Raw genomic sequence first — 23,386 nt, 5'->3', positions numbered from 1 at the left:
GTAACTAGGTGTGCTATAATTTACACGGCATTACTGGCACTTGACTACATCGGAAATCGGTGACAACTTGAAGCCATCGAGAAAAAGAAATCTGAAAATGTCAATCATTATTGTCGAATGTCAGTTGCAGTAGTGCATTAATATTCTTTCCACAAATGTTGGCCGTGTGTGAACATTGACAACCAAGCATTAACTTGCCAGAGCTGCCTGGTATAGCTGAGTACATTAATCAACATCAGACTCAGGCTTTTTGTGAGTGATTGGTAATAGCTACATTACTGCAGCGCACTAAATGTGTTTATAAAATTTTAAAAAAAAATACAGCCTTTATTCCATTCAAATATTCAACCAGAACTAAAGTTCAAATCTGTTAAAAGCGAGTGACTCAACGAAATCTGAAACTACAACTGTTAAAACCGTTTCATGACTGTGCGCTTAAGTCGATTATTTCATTTATCCGTATACGGTGCGAGTGAAACAGTGATGTCATTGTGGTGACAGCAGGTCGAGTGCCACTCGAACGCTCCACTCCAGCACACAGGCAGACAGGCAGATGGTCTCAAAGGCCAACGCTGCCAAACCCACGACTGGTCGGGGGGGAGAGACGCGGGAGCTTATGTGGAAACTGTAGCTCGTCAGCAGTTTGTTTAAAACTAAATCAGCCTTCGGCACAGAGCTGTTCACTCTTTAGCGCTGCGTGCGTCCTCTCTCCTCTGTGCAAAAACCATTATGCACTGATCTCGCTGTCCTCGGTTGCGTTTTGCTTGCTGTGGCCCCTCTTTAGATTTCTATCTTCTTCATCCAACCCGCTGCTCCTGCTCCTCTCTCTGCCTCTGTGTGTGTCTCTCTCTCTCTCTCTGAATGCAGAGTTCTCTCTGGAAGCTATTGATTGCCGCTTTCTTTCCTCTCAGCCGCCTCCTACTCTCATGCTCCAGTGCTCGTTGAATCAAGCCAGAGCTCGGCCACAGGCTGCATCCCCACGGGCCTATTGGAAAAAAAAAAAAATCAAAGTTGGGACTGTTTAAAATGGAGGAGGGTCACCGGTTCAAAGAGAGGCTACACAAATAGATGTGGTTATATTTTAGCATTAGGCATAAATACTTTAGAATGATAAATATTTAAGATTGTGGAGTCTGAAATGCTCGATGAAAAGCGCCGCTCTGATGTCGCTCTTCAACACTTGTTATTCGGTTTTCAGACTGCTAGTTTTGCCTCCTGCCAATCTGTGTTGCAGTATGTAAATGTATGTTTTAATGCGTGAAAATATTCATCACGACGAGTATTTGGACACAAAATATTTAATTTGGAAGTAAAGCCTTTCTGAGAGAGTGAATATGCTCGACATGTTTAGTGGTTGTTGGTATTTGATGATGATGATGGATATTTTGCTTTGTATTTTACTTTTATCAGTACTGAATGAGTTCCTGAAGTCTCTCCCTTGTTACTCTCTATATGTGTCACCGCAGTTAATTAGCAGCTGATGAAAGAAAATGAAAACATTTGATAATGCGACTGCAGCAGCGGCACAGTACAAACTACACGTCCCAGCTGTGGGTCCATAAGACGATGTACTGTACAGTCTACATAATAAAACATGACCACATCTGTCGTGGTGTATTTATTCTTAAAAAGTACCGGATTACGCGACAACAAGGATCATAAAATATTAAAATGTTTTATTCCTATCCGACTCGTTATGTTGCCAGACTGCTTTTTAAATTGCGACTGTTGAGAAGAATTGCAAATTGCTTTTTTTGTTTTTCAGGGCAGTTGACTCTGCTTTTAGCATATTTTATTTATTCAGAGAGTTGCTATGATTTGACAGAGTAAGAGAAACAAGGATGAGATGTGGGGTCAAACTCAGGTCAGTAGGGGAACGTGGCGCTCCAGAGGATGCATCCATTACCACAAAACAACCCGAGGAATCTGCTTCATGGAAATGGGCTGTCATGACTTTTTGGTCATTAATACTGTTTTTTAAAAGAAATCAAACTTCAAAGAAGGAGTGCACATTCAGATGTAACTTATTTTCTTTCCGTCTTTCCCATCACTTTGTTTCTTCCAGTGAGGGTCGTGCGGAGGTCCTGGGAGGGGGCAGTCTCCTGATTTCCAATCTCACGGAGGAGGATGCCGGCATCTACACCTGCGTGGCGGATAATTCTAACACCACCATCGAAGCTCAGGCCGAGCTCACAGTACAAGGTACCTAAATCTACCCGCATTGTCTGCTTCTTGGTCGAGGACCACAGATACAGATGCAGCGTAAGCAGTTTAACGGGGGCATAAAATCATAACAGTGCCGGAAGCGCAGACCAAGAATCATATACATAATCTGAATTTCAGCTCAAGATTTGAAACCATCCTGCTGTGGTTACAGATCAGCAAATGTGTGAACATATTAGTGGCTTTACTGTTTCGAGAAAATTACAAACCTTGTGACAGTATTGGCTAAATGAATGCACAGATTGGAAATTAGTGAAGCAGTAGCACGTGCTGTTGCATTAGTTACTAGGGAGACTGCAGTGGAGGAAAGCTGAGTCTCTCCAGGTCTGACTGAGCTCTGACCATCCCTCCATCACTGGAAACACTCTCATTTCATCCTATTATATTTGGGAATGAGCTTATTAAAAGCCCTCTGGACTCGTATCCCAGACTTGAAACAAAGCCACTGACAGTCTGAAATGAAATGAAACAGGGTGTATTTCTTGCATGCAAACTATGCAGAGGTGGAGAAGCACGTAATGCAGCCCTGTTGAGATGTGCTGCACACTGAGAGAGCGGATATGATCTTTTAGACATATAGGCAGAGTTGGCATTGAATATTCAGCATCGTAGGCAGCGAACAGAATGTTTGGACCTATTTATATCTGCTTTTTCACATAGTTCAAATCCACACAGAAATAACAGAAACATCTGAGCTGCATATAAAGATATAGACAAGTACGAGAATTAGAAGAGACTCAAAGACGAGCTGGCTGGTTTTTAGATACGAGGCAAGATCGTGAGGTAACAGCACGTTACCGCTATAGAAGCACTATGCTGTTATTCTGTATAATTCTGACCATAAATAAAGTCATACCGCCAAATTATTCTTATTTTAATAATGAAGTAAATTGTAAATATTAGACAGGTAAAGGTGAACAAAGGTTCCTGATATTGATAGTAAAGGTTATTACAAATGCCCAGCATTTCAAATCAACGCAACAGGATGTAAATGATCTTTGCGCACCTAAATATACTTTCAATCAACACTTGCTGCTAAATTATGTAAAATTGTTATTTTCTCTCATTGATAAGCACATAAAACACTATTATTTGCCATTATATCTGCTAATGTTCAACCTTTCCTGATGTGATGACAGTTGTTGACACTAGTCGCAGTTGTTCAATTCTTCAAAGGTCAAACAAGTAGAACTTTTTTTACTATTTTTGGAATAAAAACAATTATATTAATCCAATGATAATATTTACTTATAAGTGTTTTTTTTAAGTAGAATCATTGAATGGTATCCTGAACATATCAGACACAGCTTCAGTATCTGCGCTGTAATTGTCTGACTTTTTTGTGAGAAAAGTACATGTGAACACGGATGTCTCGAGTGTATTTGTACGCTTTCCCACGTGTCAACAGGATCGGGTGTGAAATAGCTTAAAAAACGGGGAAACACCCCGAGGCTCATTCCAAAGGTTCATTGCATTTCACACGCAGCCGCATCGTGCAATGACTCCAACCCCTTTCTTCCCAAATCCCTTCATCTCTTCATCACCCCTCCACCACCCTTTCATCACTTCCCGTCGCTTACTGTGATTAAAGGAGACAGTAATGGAAAATCGGATCAGGTCACAGGAGGACATCTCACTTGACTCATCTTCAGTCTTCGAGTCTGTCCACCGAATATCCCTCCGAAATCCCTCGCGTCGTCAGGCCGACCCCTGCCTTCCTCCACCTTCAATGTGACAGGGCTGCGGAAGATTGATCAGCGCTCGTGTAATATTGGTGAAAGACATGCGTCATTTTAATACAATAAAACAGTTTGATTAGTTCCCATGCTGTAGACTCACGGGGCTGTAATTGCATTTTCTTCATCCAGATTCATGAAGAAACCAGGTTGTGGCATTGATTTGCTGCCTTGGCAACAGAAGTGACACTAGAAAGGTCAATTGATTCCCTCAATAAGTAGTTACGCCTGTAAAAGACACTCAAATCAATGCTGTATCAATCCATAAGAACAACAAAACAATTTATTCCGACGAACGACTCCTTCTAAAACACCTTCGGGCCTCTTTTGCCACGGCAACGAGGAGAAATTGTGTGTTTACGGCTGGTGGCTTTTCATAAACACTGGACAGTTTGTGCTTTAGAAAAGATGCAGAGAACCAGCTGGGGATTTGATATGGTGAAGCTCTGTTGGGTTTCGCCTGGGGAGAGCCGGAGGGTTTGTGACGCAGCTGGCGCTCATCTGTTGAAGTAGAGATGCCTTCGCAAGTACGCACATACTGGACACACATGATGATACCACACGAGTTGAGCTGAATACACCTGTATGCATTCAATAGCAAACTCTTTGAGTTTACTGGTGATGTTCTCTATGTTCCTTATTGTCAGTAAATGCCATTAAACCAATGAACAGTTGATCCTGCTGACAAGTACTATCTGTGTAGCCAAAGCCTCATACAGTATACTATTCCTCTGTGCCCACAGAGATCCATTGTTCAAAAATGGTTTGAAACACATCCAGCAAATGAGGCACATTGGTGGAAGGTGACATGTTTTTCCACATTGAATATTATGCAGTAATGCCCAATTAGTGCCCCAGATGTGTGGGTGAAAATAGCCTCCAGCGAATGTACTATTAACTCTCTGTTTGAGTAACGTTCACAAACTACTGTAATGTGTTTCTGATGGATGTCTGGGTGACGGTAAAATTCAGTCCAGTGAAAACGGTAGAAGAATCTGTAAAAACTATTAGAGCTGCAACAGTTACTCGTTCAGCTGATCGACAGATAATTATTCACCGCCTATCATGTGAATGAATTAATCATTTTGAGTCCTTTTTTAAATGTAAAATGATAAAATTCTCATATTCCAGCTTCTTAAATGTCAATATTTTCTGGTTTCTTCAGTCCTCCATGATAATAACCTGAATGTCATTTATTTGTAAACTGCTGGTCGAGACAAAACAACACCTTATTGGCTGCACCTTTGATTTTGAAAACACTGATCAACATGTTTCACAATTTTCTGATCAATATTTGCAGCCCTGATTATCATTATAAGTAGTAATTCCTACCTGCAGTGCTAAAAAAAAAAACAGACCTCCTGCAAAAGTCTGGCCTCGTAGCAAGCAATAACACATTTATGACTCCACGGACTGTCCTCCGTACCATCAACACAGTGAAATATTTGTCGCGGATGCTGCAAATCTTGTATCTCCGAACAAAACAACGGAACAAACAGGAATACTTCTTTGAATGTGAAATGACGCTCAAGCCGCTTCACCAGTGATAATGTCAGCGGCTGTCAAAAAGAAGGCACAGCGAGAGCGGTGCGTGCCCAATCTTTTTGTGAAATATAATCAAAAGTGTCGGTGAGTTAAAGAGGATTAGAGTCTTTATGTGTGTAGACGCAACCGCAATCTGGCTCTGAAGTGAAGCTAACAGAAAACCCGTTCCTCTACTGCGGGAAAACTCACGCCAGACAGGACGTTTTGGAAGAACGTGAGCCTCTAAACAAGTGTAACATCTCGGTCGCCTCTTCCCTCAGATCTCATCTCGGGGCCGTCGGCACGGACACACGCCTCGGTGTCAACACGCTTGTGTGTGTTCACTTGTATGATTACTCCGTGTTTGTGTGAATGTGCGTTCCGTTCGCCACGACTTCACCGTGACATCTCACCCTCTGTTAGAGCTGGCGAGAGGAGAGGAGAGGAGAGGAGAGGAGAGGAGAGGAGAGGAGAGGAGAGGAGAGGAGAGGAGAGGAGGCAGCAGCTTTTGATTATGGTCTTGCGTGACTAGAGCACCACCCAGACCTTGTGTGTGTGTGTGTGTGTGTGTGTGTGTGTGTGTGTGTGTGTGCGTGTGCGTGCGCGTGCGTGTGCAAGACAGAAATAGTTTCTCCACAAACATGTACGTTTCCAGTTTAATAGGGCTCTGAGTCAGTGGCCCTCATCTATCACGGCCTTGTGCTATCGTGTCATCAACTTAATTGTTCTTTCCATTCGCTGCGTTCACATTCAGGAAATCCCTGCCCCCTGTAAAAGTCTGCACAGCAGGAGGGTTTTTACCTTTATAGAAATGGGCCAAAATAGACAGAAGCATAACAAACCCTGGATATTGTCTTTTGTGGTAATAAAAAAAAAACTTAAAAAAAAAAACTGACTATGTCACCTCCACGTACTTTGGTCAGCTCTCGTTGTTCCACCTCAACTCCCCAAATATGACGGTGTGAACCAGACCCACTTTCACTGTGAATATGGGTCTGCTCACCATCCATGGGGAATCGTTTGCAGACGTTCCATCGTACTGGGCTTAAACCTCGGGTTAGTTTTAACCGATCGGCAAAAGCGTCTGACACTCTGTCATCGCTGCAACTACCTTTTTTTTAAATTGTTTAAATGAACGGCGGCAGCGTGACGAAGTGTTGAGCGATGAATGTTCGGCGGTTTCTTTTTTCTATTTTTGGTCTTCGAGAGTTGAAACTTTTTAACGCTGTGCTCGCCACTATCACCAGCCATCCAATCATAGGAAAGGAGGGGCGGGATAAACACGGTTAAGCACTGAGACTTGTCGCTGATTGGCTGAGCAAACACTAATGCGATCCAAGTTCCCAGACTGTATTCGCAGCGAAGAAATCTAAAGCTGTAAGCGACAGTCGGCGCGGCCAGGCTACAAAAATGACTCCAACATAAGAAAAGTCAAAGCATAAGCAGCATCTAGCAACATACGGTTGGAAATGCTGTCGTGGGATTTTCATCTGAACTATGCTAAAAGTATTTTTTGTAGTGACAGGAATTCTTTGCCGTAAATGACGCATGAATGAATTACAGATCTGATCAAATCTTCTCAATATTTTGGCGAGCAATGTCCTGTCCTCCACTGTCCTGGAGCAGATGTATTTTGGCCAAAATAAAAATAAACTTTCCATTCAGCTGTTTAAAGAACAATCATCTGATAAAGAGAAACTCCCACTGGCGCACACCTTTTCCTTTTCCACGGGAGGTGTTATCTCGGCCAGGTTTCTCTGTCTGATTTCACATCTACGCCTTCTCTTCTGTCTGCATTCATGGAATCTTCTGTTTGGTCCAGATAGAGTCACACATGTTCTGTGGGGAAGCCAGTCGAGCTCGACACACCTTATCTGCTGTGTGAATGTGCAGCAGCTTCTGATTGGCGTTATTCAGCTTGTCGGGTGTTAAAATTGAGATTCCCACTTCCCTGATCCACAGACTGAGGACACATGAAATCACAGCTATTTATTGGCTCACTGATAGTCTTCGTGTCACTTCTCAGGAAAATTTAGGACTGGGTGTTATGACTTCATGTGGTCTAAGATATCACGGGGATGTAGTTCTTAAAGTAAACATGTATTTACCTGTTTTTGTTGACAAATAAATAATTGATCTATATAAATTCGAAACTCTTCAAAGGCACCTGTTTCTACCCAAGAATTACAGAATTTAACCCATTAATACATATTCACACTCAAGACCTTTTATCTTGAGGGCTGACTTCATTCCAACATGAACCCGATGTAAACATTTGTTGGAAATGAAGAAGTTTTATTGGGAACATTGTTGTGACAGTAACCAAGCCAACAGGAAACACGGCATCCGCTGGGCGACGCACCAGATTGGCCGGGATTCTCCCTTAATAGCTGACAACAGCACAGGTTAGAATAAAGTGTACCGTATGCACTGCAGGTGAATAATCAGATGAGCCGTGTTGTTTTGTTGTCGTTCCAATTGAAGTAGTAATGATCTGTTTTAGAGCCCTGCTCCGCTGAGAATTTGTCAAGCTCTGAAATGAAGGCAAAGAAACGGTTCAATCCTCTTTACACCAGCTTTACGAGCTTTGTTTCAGCATTTCACGGACAAACTGATGCCTCTGCTTTCACTTAATTCTTGTCATTCTTGAAGCGTCAGAAGGGATCCACAACAACATCCTGAGATTGAAGTCCTTCTCGGTGACGCTGCGTCTAACAGGACATTATTATATGCTCAGTGACGAGGAATGCAAACACAGAGCATCTTCCTTGCTGCTGAAGCTGTTTGTTTTGGCCAGGATTAAGAGCGAAGCTGTTATCTTTGGGAGAGCAGGATGGGTAATTAAAGCGGTCCGAGCCGCACTTGCCCTCAGAGTAAACCCAGACTGCCCAAGAGCTATTGTTTCATTTCATGAAGCTAACTGGAGTCTGGCCAAGCTGGCGAACTAGTAAAATGCCTTTAGCAGTCATATTTCGCAATCTTAATAGATAACTACATGTTATGCAATATGCCTGAATGTTTTGGGAAAAATGTGATAGTGAGTTATTTTGACTCCCGGGGAACAGCAGCTTTTTAAATATTTTTATGACATTCATATTCGTCCCGGCACCAATCGAAGGAGCCTGGACATTTTTCTCCCTCGGTATGTCTCTGTTCAGTTTATTTCTCGGCTTCCAGTGAAGCTTTAAGTAAAGTCTTCTACTCAGAATCCCTCCAGGAATCTCACGGGGTTTTGTTTTAACAAGCTCTCAGTGCGACACACACATGACCTTTCTGTGGCCCTCTTTTAGTAGTTCACTGGAGTCAGTGTAAGTCTGCATTAAACCCTCTCGTACTAAGCTACAGGCTAGAGATAATACCAGCCCCCAAGAACTGGTATCACAGCTCTTTCGGCTGTTCTCCTTCCTTTATATTAGTCTGAATAGGGGATTTGTTTCCTCCCTTTTCAAAATTTGTTTTATTTGTTGTTTTTTTTTGCACATCTGCATTTTCTTTGTTGTTTTTCTGTCTCGTCTGGATTTCCCTTTTCATTAGAGAGTGATATTTATGTTCCAAAACAAGTCGGCCTGTTGAGAGATATTCCAGCTGGTAGAATTGAGCATCTGTGCGTCTGTGAACCGTAGACTGTAGGAAAACATGGACTCTGCCGTCTGTGATGTCATCCATGTGTTAATGAAGGGATGCGTTTAGTTCTGGATTTGGACCCATTACTCATCGCCTTCTTTGTCAGTCACTGGAGCCAGAATATTTGTGTAAGGGCTGCAGACAGGGCCGCGTTTATGAGAAACGTGTGAGCAGCAAAAGCATCATAGAGTGTGATAGGCTGAGACGGCTGTCAATCAAGCAGACACGCCAGTATTTCCAGTAGAGACTCATATGCTGTGTTTCGAATTAAATACTCCCCTCAGTACACGAACATGTTGTGACTCTTACTTGTGTAGTGCAGGAATTTTGACACGGTAGTGTTGTTTCAAGTCTCACGGCACTGACCGGAAATAACCTCGGCGTGTAAATACGTCACCCGCCAAAATATCTGCAGCTTTGATTATTTTACCCAGAAATGAACATGTTTTCATGCTCTCTGTTTAAAACATTCAATAATACTGATTGCGCCATACTAACGGCGTCTGTCGTGCATCAGTCGTGAAAAATAAACGCTTTCTGTGTGGTGTTCGGGAACAGCTGCAGCTTCTTCGGACGCCTTCAACATCCTTTACGTCGGTGGCCCCGCCCCTTCCGCTAAGCGTGTGTACTTGACAGTGTGAACGCACTTGTGCACTCAAAACAGTGAGTGTTAGTACACAAGTTCGCCATTTGGAACACAGCAATAGAATTGTATTGACATTTAGTATTTTATGCTTTTATATTTTATAAACCAATTAGAGAAGGTCATCGGGGATGTTGTTGCTCCTACACACACACACACACACACACACACACACACACACACTGACACACTTCTCCGTCTGTTGAGCCCTAAAAGCCTCCCTCCCCCCACCGCCTTCCCCCTCCAGCTACATCGATATATTTAGGCGTTTCTACTCATTGCTCAGTCCAATAGGTTCCAAATGTCTGAACTCCATTTGGAGAAAATGGTGCATGTCTGCTCAGATTGGAGGAAGGGAGGGGGAGGGAGGCTGAAGATGGAGAGATAGACGGGGAGTTATAGGAAGATTAAGAGTCAGGAAAAAAAATATGAAGACCGAGTGGTGAAACAGAGAGAGGGGGGGAAGGAGGAGGGGGGGAGGGAGAGCCGCAGGGTACCAGCCACCATCAAAACCTGTCACCAGCAAACCTCACTAGGGGGCTCTGCAAACACACACACACACACACACACACACACACACACACACACATAAAGAGATTGGATATAAAGCGTATATCCATATGCATACGAGGCACAGATTGAGACAGCATGGACATACAGAAACATATGTTCGCATACATAAGCAGGCACTTACACTCAGAGTTGTATTATGCAAAATAAAAAATAAAAACACCCATACACATATTGCCTGCAGGAAGGGAGACAGACACAATTATGTACAGCATATAGCACCAGTAATAAAGGGAAAAAGCATGTAACCAAACATGTTTAAAATTCATATTTACACATGACCCGACCGTCCGTATATACACACAGACACGCACACACACAAAAACAGTGACTCACTAGTATCTCACCGCTGTGCCTCTGACACACCAAAGGAAAGTGAGGATTTCACCTGCCTCTGCTGCACACCTACCGGAGGCAAATATATCCAGGGGACACCACACTGTGAAACACGTTATTCACAGCTCACACACCCATCTATCTACAGGGAACACCAGTACACACAATCATACAGTAGACACACACACACACACACACACACACACACACACACACACACACACACACTCACTCACTCACTCACTCACTCACTCACTCACTCACTCACTCACTCACTCACTCACTCACTCACGCTTGTCAGTCATACAGTGATCCAGTCAAAAAGCATCACCATCTTCATTTCCATGCTCGCGTCAGTCATCAATATTCACCACAACGGCTTCACAGAAAAGTCTAGGCGCTCATTAAGAAAATAGAGGGAAGGTTTTTGTAACTGTTGCACGATCTACTTGTTTTGCGTTTGACCCCTTGAAAAACTGGTATATGGAAGTCACAGAGCAAAAACCAAACAGCTTTTTTTATTTTATTTTTTTGCTACAAACCTGAAGGGAAACGCCACCTCGAGACACTCCCACACTGTTAAATACATATGATTGATTTGTGAAGTTCAGAGAATTGTAATATCTACTACAAGTCTTCAGTGGAAAGATTTATGTCCCAGAATACCGCTAACCGACATGCATGAATTTTTAGCAGTCATTAAAAATGTAAGTAAATGGACATGCAATGCCACTTAGTGAGCCATCAGTTTATGACTTGCAGCCAAGTTAAAGTACAGGTCTCTGTTTTAGCTGCACATCAGCCACCTCAAGAGCAAAGCTCTCACAAAGAAGTGTACTGCATATTTATTTTACTAAAGTCATGACTTAAATGGCACTCAATTACATTTGTGTTGATAGTTTAAATGATCCCAACTGCTGCTCAAGCTTTGAAGTGAGGCAGAAGTGTCTCACGATTGCGTACGCTGGTAATTCCCCATAATGATCCCGTTTACTTGATTATCTTCAAAGAGATGTGAAAATACTTTCTTCTGAAAATTGATATATGATGGTTGTAATCATTCTGTGTCACATTATGCAATTAAAACTACAATAAAACAGATTTTTCCAGACGAGTTGTAAAAAGCCCCCGGGTTTTAGGGCGTTTTCACCCCTGAATGTCCAAACCAAGGTTCATGTCTCTGTTATATTCTACACATTTCATCCAATTCGTTTTGGCTTCAAATGACCTACGTTGGCTGCATCTCTCTACGCACTGATTGGCTTGTAGGCGTGCGTCTGACATCACGGTGTTGTCAATTCAGCCAAGATCCTTTTCAGTTTGAATGGAGAAAAATGAATGAACAGATTCAACTCGTTGCCACTACACTATTATTATTATTATTATTGTAGCATTATAAGCAGTACTTATTTTACTCTCAGAAAATAAGTTATTAGTTTTGGCATTTTTATGCGTTTGTCAAGCTGAGTTTGATTTCTTCGTTGGACAGTTAAATACTTTGTGTCTTCCTGTCTCCATGTACCACTGGCTTATTTTTTTTACTTCTTCTCTGCTTCTTTTTCTTCCTCTGTTTGATGGATGTTTGAAAGTACAAACCGTCCAGAAAGTGTTTTCACGCTGTTTCAGTTTGATCCAGACCGAGACCAACTCTTTTTGTTGGACCAAATTCTGGTTCTTTTGGTCCGGATCGTGGTCCGCGGCAACTTTCACACCTTCTATTTAGGTTCAGACCAATCTGAGAAGTCCGCACCAAAACAAGGAAGGTTTGAAAGAACTCCTTAGAAAAGAGTTCAAAGAGAGAATTTTGTTGTTTGTGGGCAACTTCTATCGAGTTGCATTTTCTCTTCCCGCTTTTGCTCCGTGTGTTGCGTGCAGAGCATGAAAATAGCAAACAGATGGGCAAAGTGCACTTCAAGGTCAGAGACATACAAACACATCGGGCTCGTCACAGAGTCCCAACGTGTCCTGTAGCGACACTGCTTCTTGGTGTAAAAAGTCTATTATTGTTGACGAATTGTGTAAACAGACTATTGTTCCTTTTGCAGTTCTAATTACAAAGGGGGAGTCTCAATTGTCTTGCTGTTGTTAACAACATATCCCGACAGGATGAAGGCTAATCTGTTCACTACCAAGTGCATGTGGGAGTGAATTAGCCGCTGCTCCATGAAGGAGACGAGGAAGACTTGACCTCGCAACCTGCTACTCTGCTGAATAAAGCCAAAACTGGACCCGATCCACCCGCTGCTACTAATATTTAATCGGCTCGTTTGAATAGCCGCACAATAGATGCTAATAACGAGCTATCAGAGAGACCAGGAGGTTGATGGCGAAGCTCGACGCGCAGCGACACGCTAACAATGCAGTCGTTTAAATTGTGGTCAGCGAGGTCGCTCGCTTATCAGAGAATGCAAAAGGCACATCCACGCACACGGGCTGTCTTACCCCGTCTCTTCTCACAACACGTACAGTCCAATTATAGAGAGAGGACGAGGCCCGGGCCCTGCGCTCCCGGTGACCTTGTTCCAGGACAGATTGATGAGGCACTGTCTCGCCCCAGCAGATCAAATAACTCCTTTCTTTGGCCCTCATTACCAGGACTAGGGGAGATCTGCAACTGCTCGGCTGTGCTAGTGTAGCTTGTTAACACACTGTGCTGCTACCAAAGCAGCAGTTATTTTTCACCCATTCTTGAATAAATAAGAGCAAAGTTTTATTGACCCGATTTCATCAAATATTGTTGCTAAACAAAGGCCACAGTTGTGTGAACGGTGCAGGGTTACCAGACGATACTGTTTATTGTTCCACTCAACCTTAACTGGCAGTTTGAAGGAGAGTCATGGCATCATTTGATCTCTTTGTATTTCCAGGCAGAGATCGTAGTGGTGGAGTTAAAATGTGCCCGGTTCGTTTTGACAATTTGGTTACTGAATTTCACAAAGAAAAGATGACTCTGCATTTTTTTTGAGTCTCTTATTCACTTCTTTGTCAGCCAGTCCCCCGCCCCAACTTTAATAATAAATTGTAAGTTATTTTCAAAATGTCTCTGACTCCTCGTTCTCTTCTGGCTTCCACAGTTCCTCCGCAGTTTGCCAAGCGGCCAGCCAACATTTATGCCCACGAGTCCATGGACATCGTCTTCGAGTGTGAGGTCTCGGGGTCGCCGGCTCCCACCGTCAAATGGGTCAAGAACGGAGACGCCGTCATCCCCAGTGACTACTTCAAAATAATCGTAAGTTAAATTGGTAGTAAAGTGGTACCTTTCTACTTTTTCGGTCATGTCATAATAAGGAGTTGTGGATTTGTTAAAAGTGCTACTAGTCTGATAACTGCCCCCCCCCCCCCCCCCCCCCCCAACTCCCTCCCTCCCTGTAGAAGGAGCATAACCTGCAGGTTCTGGGTCTGGTGAAGTCAGACGAGGGTTTCTACCAGTGCCTCGCGGAAAACGATGCCGGTAACATCCAGTCCAGCGCCCAGCTCATCATCCTTGATCACGGTACGCCACTCACCAAAACCAATCACTGGGGTGCAAATCGGATGTGTACTTTAACTACATCAAATCCATTTTTACTTTAGAATATGATAAAAAAAAATACTCTAAATTGACCAAATGCTTTAATTATGAAATGATCAATGTTAGGAATAACTCGGAAATTAACCGTCCAATCAGTTTGGCTCCGGCAAACGATACTGGGAAAAGCATCTGTTTACAGCCATTTGAACATCAACAGCGTTTTGAACTCCGAGATCCTTGTGATTATTTCTTAGCTTTTCGCAGTTGCACCTCTTATGAGCTGGAGTCGTTGAACGCTAACAAGATAATCAGTGTTTCATTGTGGTTAAAGTGCTTAAATCTCACTATCAAATGCAGTGACTGTAGCTCAGAAAATTGCCCTGTTATGTATGAGTTTTTTTTTTAAGAAAGAGCCGTAAAAGAAACAACCTTTGCAAAAACTAATTTTTCAACAAAGGCTTGTAAAGCAGGAGGCAGCTAAAAGTGCGGCTCTCCTGCCCTCTGCACAGTCTACACTTATTTGTAAACACCTAGATGGATTCTAGAGGCTGCGCACATCTGTGAGAGTGTGAGGAGTGAAGTGAACGGTGAAATGAAACCACTGGGATCTTGTTAAACCAGAGGTGACTCGAAGGGAACCGGAGTATATTTGGGGCAAATGATGCTCGGCTTGCACACAGTCCATACCGCAGCTAGCGTTACAGAAATGTGGTGCCGCTTTTTAGTCTTTTTACGCGTTGAAGAATGCCGTATCTTTACGCGCTACCTAAACATAAACTCGCGTGGTGGTAAAAGTGTGACTGCTGCAGAACAGTCTTTCCATTTAAAGCCGAAGGAGAGATTTGAACATCAGTTCCCAGGAGCTGCAGAGCGTGGTGTCAGCAGACACCGAGGACAACGGCTAGAAGCGACAAAACAAAGTGCCTGAAAAAAAAAAAAAAAAAAAAAAGGGCAATTTGGAAGATCGTTTTTACACCCTACTTCTCCAGGTAGTTCTGTTTCATTACCTCCGATCATTGGAGAAAGTGTAACACAAGTTAGATTTGAGATGATTTGCGCAGTCATAATAATCATTGTGTAACCCGCGGGGATAGTAAAAGCTTCGCCATATTATAAGAAAACAAATTCTAGATGATAAACAGGCCACCTTTCCTCTGAGCAGCATAATCGAAACAAAACAAGGTGGGAAATGAAGAAACAAGGACACAGCGAGGGGAATGAAGGTAGCGCAATTGTAATGCAGCCGACATCAGAGGATGGTTTTGTTTATACTCTTTACTTTACAAGCACTGCTTTACCGTTGACTCAGACTGTCCTGTTGTGTTGAGGAAGAGGGCGAGATTTAATCAAGCGTGAACTGCCCCCCCCTCCCTCCCGCCCCCCTCTCACTCGAAGCAGGTGGCTAATGATTTAGCATGGTGCTGTCCAACCGGTGGCACCCCCAGCTGTGTTGTCCCCACTCATCGGAGGACATTAAGTCAGAAATAATGATGACCTGCAGCTCATTGTGTATTTGTGTTTGACACCATTGATAAGGTTTTTGGTACTTTACATGGCCCCGAGTCTTTTCTTTTTCTTTTTCTTTTGGTTTCAGTTGAAGATAAATGGGATGAATTACCGAGGCAGCTGGCCTTGTGGACGGGGTCTGCCCTAAGCAAGGCTTTGAAAAAAAAGTATCTCTGCTTAATCCATAAATATCACAGCCGATAGTTTCTTTTCTTTACTTCTCTGACTGTGTACATCTGTCTTGGTCACAGCAACACTAATCCAAAGACACTTTTACCCGCGCAAATTTTCCCATTTTCCTGCGTGTTCATCGGTTGATTATCCAGTCATCAGCTTTACTGATGGATTCACAAAATAACGCCAAGTCGCAGTGATACCGTCAACTCGTGCTGTAAATTACTGACATATTGTGCTCGTATGGGCACATCCACGGCAGCGGCATCCACAAACGCTTTCCCTCGCCGTGTCGCAGTCGTTTCCTCTCTCAAAGGTGCAATCCATGTCTCCGAATGGGAAATCAATGAGGACACGTTTGAAATCAGCTCAAATTCTTCGGCTATTTGTGTTTTGCGTTCGCGTCTGTGTGACGTGAGGTTTAAATGAAGTACTGGCTTCATGTACGTCGCCCCGTAGAGTCTCCCCCTCTGTTGTGCTCTCCTCTCTTTGCTCGGCTGCTGAGCGTGGACACGTTCTGCAGCCATCTGTCACCTTTCTCGGGACTTCGTCTCACTTTCTCCCTCTTCATCCTCAACAGCCACCTGCTCTCTGATAATCCAACGCACTGGGCTTTGTGTTAATTGTGCTGTACTCAATACCTCTCCCCCCTCCCTCCTCCCCAACCACCTCACAGCTGGGCATCTTCGTCCACTTTGCAAACACTCCTCCTGCTCTTTGCTGCCCCTCCGTGTCTCACCACCATCAGGTATCCCGCTCATACCTGGCAGGCTTAAATGATCCTGAAACCGAGCCAGGAAAACAGCCCCGTCTGTCGGCTGCCTCGCAGTCGGCGGAGATAAGCCAGGGACTTGCCACAGGGATAAAGTTGTCTTCACCCAACAGGGAAATCAATGGGGGTGAACTGCATCTAAATACCCAGCGGATGCAAGTTGCCTAATATTCGTTAGTGGCCATAATCTTTGCATCTTGACGCTGCCAGCTGCAGTTAAATGTAACTCCACAGATGATTCCCACTTGTGGATGTTTGGAATGGAAAAAGGTCAGCTGTCGGTTGTTAACATATGCAGAGCATTTTGGCAGTTATTTATAGTGATATGTGCTCCGTATCAATACAATTGGCTTCTTGTAGATGATTGCATGAGTAAAAAAAAAAAAAAAACAACAACAACATTTTCCCTTCTCTTCAACCTTCTCCTTACTTTAACAATCTGGAAACCTTGACAAATGCAGATTTTTAGTTTGAGCGCAGGTCAAAAATAGGACCACAGATTGCAGACTTGAATAATTTTCATGGACATTCCACAGCCATGTGCAATATGGGTCAACTAGTTACAAACAGATGTGTGTAAATAGGCGCTGAAATACCAAAAGTGGACCTCGAGGGGACCTAATTGCATGGTGTAATGTAGTCCGAGTAAGTGCCTCTTAATGTCCCTTGTAAAGCTGCCACTTTTAGACTTGTCGTCTTGCGTAAGTGCTGGAAGTTTGTGTTGCAGTGTGAGTTAAGAGTTGCTGTTATCATACATGACGAGTTGTCAGAGGAAATGAACAAAACTTGGCGTGACTTCTCCTCCCAAATAGTTCACTTCTCCACATGTGCATGACAGTGTTTTAATTTAATGAAACTGTCAGTTAACTTATGTTTATTGCATGAATTCAGCTCACAATCTAATCAGGAAATGTTCCCACTAAGTATGCGATTCAACATGTGCTGAGGTTTTATCTGATTTCCAGCTGAGTGGCTCATCATCTCCCCACTGCACTATAAATACAACCACTAATGGCCGTCATAATGACTCCTGCCTGGCGGTTTTGATATTTGCTGTCCACCTTATTATTACGATAATGCTGACGGAAGTTACTCAGCTGCAGAGGATATGCTATTTAGAGGATTATCATCACATGTCATCTATACACCGTATGCAGCAAAAATGTCCAGCCTTTTCCAGGCCCGTGATGATGTGAAGGGTTTATGCATGATAAACATAGTTGGTGACAATCACATCTCGGGAGGGGAAAAAGGTCACGCTTTCTAACTTTGAAGTTGTATCTGCCAAGACAAAGAACTTGTTTATATGATTGTCATCTCTCCACGTTCTGTACAAAGACTGAGGCTGTTTGAAGCTCGATAAGGTGGCGCACTACAGTGTATACCCACGTTTTACAGTGTGATTGCTTCGTGTGTAGTTCTTTAAGATGCCCAGGAGAACAAATATTTCATTTTTTAGGATTGAATTAGATTAAATTTAAGATAACTCTGTTGCTTTCTAGAAGCGGAGCGCTGTTTATAACATTTAAATTTTGGAACAGACATTCGTGAGAAAAATCCTGCATATTTTAGTATTTAGTGTTTTCATTTAAATAATAAAACAAAAATCCAAGCCCAGATAACAGCTTGGAAGCTGTTACTAGACGCTCACTGGTTTAAGATTCGCTCCACTAAAAAGCTTAATATATCAAATGAAGGAGGATGCGTATTTAACATGGGCAAACAAAAGGGAAGTGGATGCACTTAAGTGTGTTATTTTGCTTGTTCATGTTTGCATAAAATCCGAGATGCACTTCCATTTGCATCCTTCCATGTGCTGCGCTGGCTTCAATATGGAAACCCTCCTCTGTGAGAGTGTCTGTCCCCACATCTCTCCTCTGTTCTCCTCTTCATCCCCACAGCTCACATGAATAATGTTTTAACATTTTGCCTCCTGGTGCCCAAAACCAAGTACTTCACTGGAGAGGCTGAAAGCTTGTTTGGATGATCAGTCTCTGAGCTCTCTCGCACTGTTTTAGCCACAACTGTTGCAAGTGAATTTCATACAGATGAATGAACGGGAGAAATTATGCTAAATACTTAACAACCTCAGGTTACGCAATTTAAAAACATCAGTTGGCGCTTGATGCTACGCAACATGGTTGCATGAATTTTGCATTCTTTATCCTGTAGGCTAATATTCGGAGCGATGATTCAGGTCGTTTTATGATGAAAGGAAGATGACACACAATGTCTGATGCAAATTCATTCCAGCTTTTGTTCAATTTTGAGCTTAAAGAGGCGAGCAGTCCGGCACCATCCCCCCCGTCTTTTATCTCTCTCGCCTTCTCTCCACCTCGTTCTTTCTACCTCTGTCCCTCCGCCGCTTCCTTCGTCCTCTCTTTCATCCGACCATGCCGCCATTCGTCTCCCCTCCCCCCGCCGCTCGACCTGTGGCAGCGAGCAGAGGAGACCCGTCCTCCCCTCTGATCAGAGGTAGCAGACCCCCCGCTGAGAGATGGAGATGCCTCATCACCGCCTGAGTGGCCACCGCGTCCCCTGGTTTTCCTCTCCCTCCATCACTCTGTATTTATGAGAGCAGGCAGCAGGAGTGCTGGCATGATGCGCCAACATGTGCCCCGTCCTCCGGAGCTGTAGCTCGACAAAGTGACGGGCACAGGGAGATACTGGGAGGGATATTTAGACAGTCGCACTTGCTGTACTTCATTAGTAAATCAGTTAATTACAGCAGACTCGGGCGCTAGATCTCCCCGTGAAATGACACACAACCTAAAAGCCAACTGCATGACTGGGACCTGCTGTTAACAACCAAATCGGGTGTAAATCTTATCCGCTTTGATCTGGGCCAGGATAGTTAACACCTAATAAACCTTGTGCCCCAGAAAGGAACCAGAAGTCAAGAAAAACCCACACAAAGTTGTATTTAAATGTTGGTAATTTACAACACATGAAACCAAATGAGGAAGTTTAACTTTCCCTATGGAGGTCGGTAAAATAAACAAACAAGATGCAGCGTGGAGCCTTCTGTAAAATAACCGTCTTTCAACAATAATAATAATTTTTAAAAAAGCCTTCAACACCTCGCCTTATTGAAAATTAAATAAAACTTAAATCAAAAATAAACCCTGGATGTAAACTATTGGCAGGAGACCGCTGCAAAAATAAAAACTACGCATTAACAGACCAGACCCATTAGAGTCTGCTGACGATAAACCGAACACAACCTGGCCAAAAAAAGCTCTCGTGGACGGACCTGCTTGCCAGAAACAGTTCTGTTTACAGTGTGAACAACAAAGAGCAGCGAAAGCTCCAAACTCTTCCACTTTATGTTCTGCTCAGCCTTAGGAGAGATTATTTATTTTTTATTTATTTCCAACTGAAATCTGCAGCCAATTTGTACCACAAAGATACACTCAAATATTGAAACTGTATCGTTTTAGCGTGAGCAGTAATTATTTCCACACGGACCACTGAAACTCATGAGGGACGCCAACACAGCAGCCCAGATCCATCATCGTGGATGTGTGCAAGCACGAAGGGTTTAATGTACAAATATATCTTGATGCTGAAGCCTTAGTGTAATAATTTCTAATAGAAAACCAAGAAGTACTTGGATTGGTATTCAAAGAGAAAGATAAAAAAAAAAAAAAAGAGATACTTAAAACGAGGTTCCTGCTGTCCCCATACTGCTGTCAGCGTAGTGTTCTGCAGCAGCAGCTCTAGCTAGCGTCGAGGAAAGAAACTCACTTTATTATGAGTCCTGTACTATAAAATGTAACTAGATCATGACTAAACAACAAAGAAACTGGCAAGTTTCAGTTAACAGGACAGTAAAAATTCATTTTTTTTTTTTTTTTTTTTTAAATTCCCCGAGAACACATTTGGAGCAGACACTTCAGATGAGGGAGACTTCCACTACATCGGAGCGCCGCCCTTATTCCCTGTGCAAATCAGGAAGTGTGAATAGGCTGCTAAAAGACCCCTTCCCTCCAGCCAGACTCCACCAGCGCTGAATAGAAGATCGGGCCGACTTCAGGGAAATACAGTGCGCTCCATCATCCGCCGGCAGGGTCACGGCCGGGCCAGCGGGAGCGAACGTGCGGCGCTGCGAGCCTGTGAATGTGTCAGCACAGCGCAGGGCTGCGCACCGTGTTTTCTGTTGGCGCCGACTGCAGAAAGTGTTCCTTCGACAGCAGCAGGCGGCGGCGGCGGCGGCGTGAAAAAGCGACAGCCAGAACAACACGTCATGTACCGCTGGGCACATACACGCGTGCACACGAGGGGCCGCGCTTCTTTTACTGTACGGTCATTTCCCCCGTGAGGCCTTCAGGTCACAGGTACACAAATTATTTACGTCCGCTGATTGATTCAACAAAATGGGTTTTCGTTGTTCGTTCAGCCCTGTAATCATCGTGCGAAGGCCGCTCTCACTTGCCTCGGCCTTTCTACGGCACCGCGCGCATGTACTAGATATACACGTGGCGAAGTACATGTGTGCAGTACAGTAGTAGGTGGATAAAACCAAGCGGCAACCAGCGGTGACGTCAGCCGTTGGTTTGTGAACGGCCTTTTTGGGGGGCGAGCGCCGTGGGTCTGACTCGATCTGATCGGAAACCCGGCGACACGACATCTTGCCCACCGATAGCCGTAACCTGACTGCACCACAGGCCTGTCAATCAAACAGACACGCCCCCTTTTTGAAGCTTATTTTCTAATCAATGACGGGATTATTTTCAGGTAGACGACCAGAAAACAAATAAGAAGGACCGACGTTAGCTGGAAAAACTGTACTAACTTGTGGAAAATATTTATTGAACAATATAATTTTATGAGACTAGTTGAATGGGAGTCTATGGGGCCAACCTCTAGTGGCACTCGGTGGTACTGCAGCTGAAGGCCTCCTTTTTCAGACCCAGAAGCTACATCCACCTTTATATGCTATGAATTAAACCCTCGACAAGATTACGTGACCGCAATAGTTACTGCTTTTATGAAATTTGTTAATGTTTAATCCCTGTTTTAGAGGTTTTGATTCAACTATTTTTGTCAGGGTTTGTAGTGTTGTTTATTCTGGAAATTGCAATTTCCCAAAATCCACATTACTTTATAATGAAGATCTCAGTAGTGTGATTCAGCAGAAACAGAGATAAGAAGCCTGAAGGGGAGAGGAGGCTGTTGTTACCATTAAGCACTAGCTAATAAAGTGCAACAGGAGGATTAAATTGCTTCCAATAAAGTAGTTGAGTCCTTTCCCCATTGGAAAGCATCAATAAACATCAAGTTTACCTGCCCTCCACCAGCTAAATTTTACATGCACCCCTTGCAGCTGCTGCTGCTGCTGCTGCCATGCACTGCGGATGCTATTATAATAAGTACCTTATCTTCACTTACAATGTTGAGAATTGTTTTCTGTTAGGTTAGGTTAGGTTAGGTAGTTGCATTATTAATCCCCGAGGGGAAATTTTTTTCGCTACAGCAGCATACAGAAACAATAATTGTTGGTGGTTTAGGGTTGATTGAACAAATATGATAATATTAATGTTTTGTTTAGAACATTGCAGTTCAATTTTAAAATACTTGCGATCATGAAAAGGCAATGCAAAAACAAATATGGAGCATTTGATGGAGAATATGAATTATATGTAAATGTAATTCTTTTCCTCTAAATTCTGCCTCCTAGCCAAAGATATTAAAATTTAAATTTGGGGGATAAAACCCTAAAATGTGCACACAGGGTCTTAACTGAAGCACACGCACACAAAATCTCTTTGGCACACACACACACACACACACACACACACACACACACACACACACACACACACACACACACACACACACACACACACACACACACATACACACGTGAAGTTTGTGGTAGTGATTAGTGAACGTGTTCCCCCACTGGAGGCTGTAGGAAGCTGATCAGAGGGTTTGTTGCCTAAATTGATTGCGAAGAGCTGAAATCAGCCGCCACCAAATTGCTGTTTGCACGGGCGCTGATGGCGAAGTGAGTGCTTGTGTTGTGGTTCTGTCTCTCAGGGATGGAGCTAAGTATGTATGTATGTGTGTGTGTGTGTGTGTGTGCATGTGTATGTTTACAAGCTGAGGCTCTCACAGCACGGGCTGAACTTTTCTATGGGTTGTATTTACTCAACCGTGGTGAAAGGCTTTCGCCTCATTTATAAATGGTCTGTCGCCGAAGTGCTAACTGCAAAATGTTATGGGTGCCTGTTTTGCTCTTGTTTTGCGCAGGAAAGAGAAAAAGGGATTAAAATAGCCTTCAGTACCTGCGTCAGCTCTGTTATTTTGAAGGTCAGTCTTGTTATCGAAACCAGTTTTAGGCTCGGCCGCATACGCACGTGGCAGGTGTCTTGTTTTTTTTTTTGTTCCTGACAGTCTGCTGCACACCTCGCCAACACTTGCCCTTATTTACGATATAAGCCCCGTCCACATCCAACACTCACTCATCCAGGATGCCGACGTGATGCTTTTGGACGTGGACGGTCCTCTGGGTGCAGTAATTGGAAGTACCAAATGGCACAAAAACATCACTTTCCCTTCACACCCTTCCCCTTCGCTGCAGGCAGCTGACCCCTGCGAGTGGCGCCACCTAAGCTGGAGCTTTTATTTTCCTGTTAGCGCCCATCCCTCCCTTCCCCCCCCCCCTCCCGCGCCCCTCGCTCAGCTGAGCCTCCCAGTTTCCATAAGCTAAAAGTAGAATAGTGAGTAACATCACAGTGGGTTCTGAGCCCCCCCACCCGCCG

General features: G+C 43.6%; 1 protein-coding gene across 1 annotated transcript in view; it reads left to right on the top strand.

Moving 5' to 3' along the window:
• The window catches only part of neo1a (neogenin 1a), a 152,709-nt gene that overhangs the window by 91,509 nt on the left and 37,814 nt on the right, over positions 1-23,386 (top strand). Inside the window, exons 5-7 of the mRNA XM_069165600.1 lie at positions 2,066-2,202; positions 13,731-13,885; positions 14,029-14,149. Of these exons, the coding sequence (XP_069021701.1) occupies positions 2,066-2,202; positions 13,731-13,885; positions 14,029-14,149 (413 nt within the window). The remainder of the gene's footprint in view (positions 1-2,065; positions 2,203-13,730; positions 13,886-14,028; positions 14,150-23,386) is intronic.

This window comes from Embiotoca jacksoni, unplaced genomic scaffold (genome assembly GCF_022577435.1).
Source record: "Embiotoca jacksoni isolate LCO1_2020_lvr unplaced genomic scaffold, fEmbJac1.0.p SCAF_35, whole genome shotgun sequence".
Taxonomy (NCBI): domain Eukaryota; kingdom Metazoa; phylum Chordata; class Actinopteri; family Embiotocidae; genus Embiotoca; species Embiotoca jacksoni.
This window is presented reverse-complemented; position numbering and strand designations above follow the sequence as displayed.